This window comes from Lupinus angustifolius, unplaced genomic scaffold (genome assembly GCF_001865875.1).
Source record: "Lupinus angustifolius cultivar Tanjil unplaced genomic scaffold, LupAngTanjil_v1.0 Scaffold_8_189, whole genome shotgun sequence".
NCBI lineage: Eukaryota > Viridiplantae > Streptophyta > Magnoliopsida > Fabales > Fabaceae > Lupinus > Lupinus angustifolius.
This window is the reverse complement of record NW_017717989.1, coordinates 66-3,048: the sequence shown is the minus strand read 5'-3', so window position 1 is coordinate 3,048 and position 2,983 is coordinate 66. Positions and strand designations below refer to the sequence as shown.

Below are 2,983 nucleotides of genomic sequence, written 5' to 3'. Positions count from 1 at the left end.
CTAATCTTCTCCTTGCTTCCAAAGGAAGTGCTCAAATGCAATTCCTCATCACTGCTGCAGTGGTGCTTGCTGTTACCACAATTTGGCACTACAGAAATTTGAGCAGGTTTCAGGACAAAAAATTACTTCTGCCTCAAGCTATCAACAGAACCAAGAGCTCCCTCACTCTGGCTGGTAATTCTTCCTCGGCAATAGCAAGCTCCTCTCTTCTTGATTCCTTAATCATCAGGTCCCTAAAAGTGCAGGTCAACTATAGGAAATCTCCTAGAATCTTGGAGGTCAATTGGAAGTTGCCTCCCTTTGGCAGGGTGAAAATCAATACGGATGGAGCTGCTAGAGGCCATCCGGGGCATGCTGGAGGGGGAGGAATTTTCAGGGATCATAATGGTTTGTTCATGGGTGCTTTCTCTACCTATTTTGGCATACATGATGCTCTCTATGCTGAGATTTCTTCAGCCTTTTTAGCAATTCAACAGGCTCACAGCATGGGATGGCACACAATTTGGTTAGAATGTGACTCATTGTTGGTCACAAAAATTTTCCTAGGTACTATGGTTATCCCTTGGAAGTTAATGTCAACTTGGAGGTCATGTAAGATCCTCATGTCTTCAATGGATTGTTGGATAACACACATCTATAGGGAGGGAAACCAATGTGCTGATTCATTGGCAAACTTCGGCATTGATCAAAATTGCTACACTTGGTGGACTCATCCACCTTCTTTAGTGCTTCCTTATTTGTATAGGAATAGTATTCAATTACCTTCCTATAGGTTTGTAAACTAATCTTGTATGTTTTCAGCTTATTAATATATTATGGGCTAAGCCCCTTGCTTTAAAAAAAAAAAGATAAATAGATAAGTAAATAAATTGAAACTAATAACATATATATAAAATATGTAATTTAGGAAGAAGAAAATAAATGACTACATATATAATATTACAATTCGTAACCAATAACATATATAAAAGTTCAATTCATAATTAATAATATATATATATATATATATATATATTAATTTAGTAACATATATAACAATACAATTCACAACTATCAACATATATAATAATTAGTAACATATATAAGATAGTTTCTAAATCATCTAAGACACTAAAGTCACAAATATATATATAACAATTTTGTTTTGTAGTAACATATAATAATTTAGTAACATATATAATATTACAGTTCACAAAATATTGGTTGAAAAATTCAAACATTATAACAATACTCTCTAGTATTTATTTCTTTATTATGTGCTTTGATTGAGTTCGAATAGTTCCAAAATTTTGTAAACCATGAACTCAACAGAACTTAAGTGGTTTCTTAACAATTAAACCGGACTGAATAATGAAACTGCATTGAACCGTGTTTTGTATGTTAGTTCGATTCAGTCATATTAGTTTCGTTGTTTAAACATGAATCGCTTACTCCTCTATTCAAAATTAATTTATTGTCAAATTATGGGATCCATATAACTTGGAAGGGGAAGTTAATCAAATACAAAAGTAAGGCTAAAATTGAACACGTCTTTGAGGTTATTAAATCATAGTGTATATGTAGAACGGAGACTTGGAAAAGAAGAAAAAAGAAATGATAATAAAGGATTTTCAAAGTAGAAAGTGTGTACATGATAATTTGGCAAGATAATATTGTTTTGATTACTATTGTTTTGATTACTAAATATTTGTATAATACAAATCAAATAAAATAGCAAATAATCTATATAATGATACACATACTTAAGTGGGACAAAGGGAGGAGTAAGCTTCACACTAACATCTTAAGGGTACATAGAATTTATTTTAGTGATTAAGTATTAAATTATAGCTGTGATGATAAGTTATATATACTAATTTATTTTATAAATTTACCTCAAACCTTTTGAAACTTGAGATGCATGTTTACATTTAGAGATGTAAGTAATAATGTATCTGTCATCAAATCTTCAAGGTACTAGTATAGTAGTATAATGGTTTAACTGTTGGTTCATTAATTAACCGTATGTCAGTTAAAACGGACATACATACTTATATATAAAACCTTTAATAAAAGAATTAACTAGGTTGATACTCAAATTTATAATTCATGTTCATAGTGTGCTAAGAATTTCCACAGATAAACAATTTTAACAAATCCAAAGACTAACCCACCTTCCATGATGCAAATAGAAGCCAGAAGGTGCTAAACTAGCAAATCAACTAATTGAACAAATAGAACAACCCAGTAAGGAAGAAGCACTTTATAACAACAATTAAAAATCCTAACATGTAAGGTAAAAGAAGAAAGAGAGAGATGAAATAAACAAACACCTTAGTGGGTAATGGCGTCAACTCTACAAGAAATAGACTGGAACAAAGATGTTACGTCGGTGGAAGGGACTCGACGAAGATGATACCTCGGTTGAATCCTAGAAATGTAAAAGAAGTGAAGAAGGGTTGAAGAAGTGTGAATAGTGGAAGGAGAAAAATCGAATAAGGGTAGAAGAATTATAAACCGTGTAGCCTCGAAATTTTGAAAATCATGTATCCCTAAAACGATGTCGTTAAGGGGTGTTTTTGTTAGGGGTCAACTCTACAGGTTTTGATACTTGCCAGTACAACAAACATGTCGTACTGGTTAGGGGCACGGTTCATCGGTTTTCCTATTGAATCAGCCGGTACGGTAAGGTTTTTACATCATGGTGTGTTAATGACATGAGGAATAAGTATTTTAACAATCAAAAATCAAAATTATAAAAGGTAAATAATTAAGTTAATTTATTTGTTGGGCATGTGTTCGATTGAAATAATANTTTTGATACTTGGTTAGTATCATAACCATACTGTATCGGTTAGGGGTTCGGTTCACCGGTTCTTCGATTGACATGGACGGTACGGTTTTTACGTTATGGTTTGTTAATGAGATGGGGAATAAGTATTTTAACAATCAAAAATCAAAATTATAAAAGGTAAATAATTAAGTTTATTTCCTAATATTTGGT

General features: G+C 32.1%; 1 protein-coding gene across 1 annotated transcript; it reads left to right on the top strand.

Annotated features, from left to right (window-relative positions):
- Positions 1–35: 35 nt before the first annotated feature.
- LOC109337590 lies at positions 36–505 on the top strand (the record flags this gene model as incomplete). Its single annotated transcript, XM_019574599.1, has 1 exon — positions 36–505. A coding segment is annotated over exon 1 (470 nt), but the record flags the coding sequence as incomplete, so codon positions are not given.
- Between the last annotated feature and the right edge of the window lie 2,478 nt (positions 506–2,983).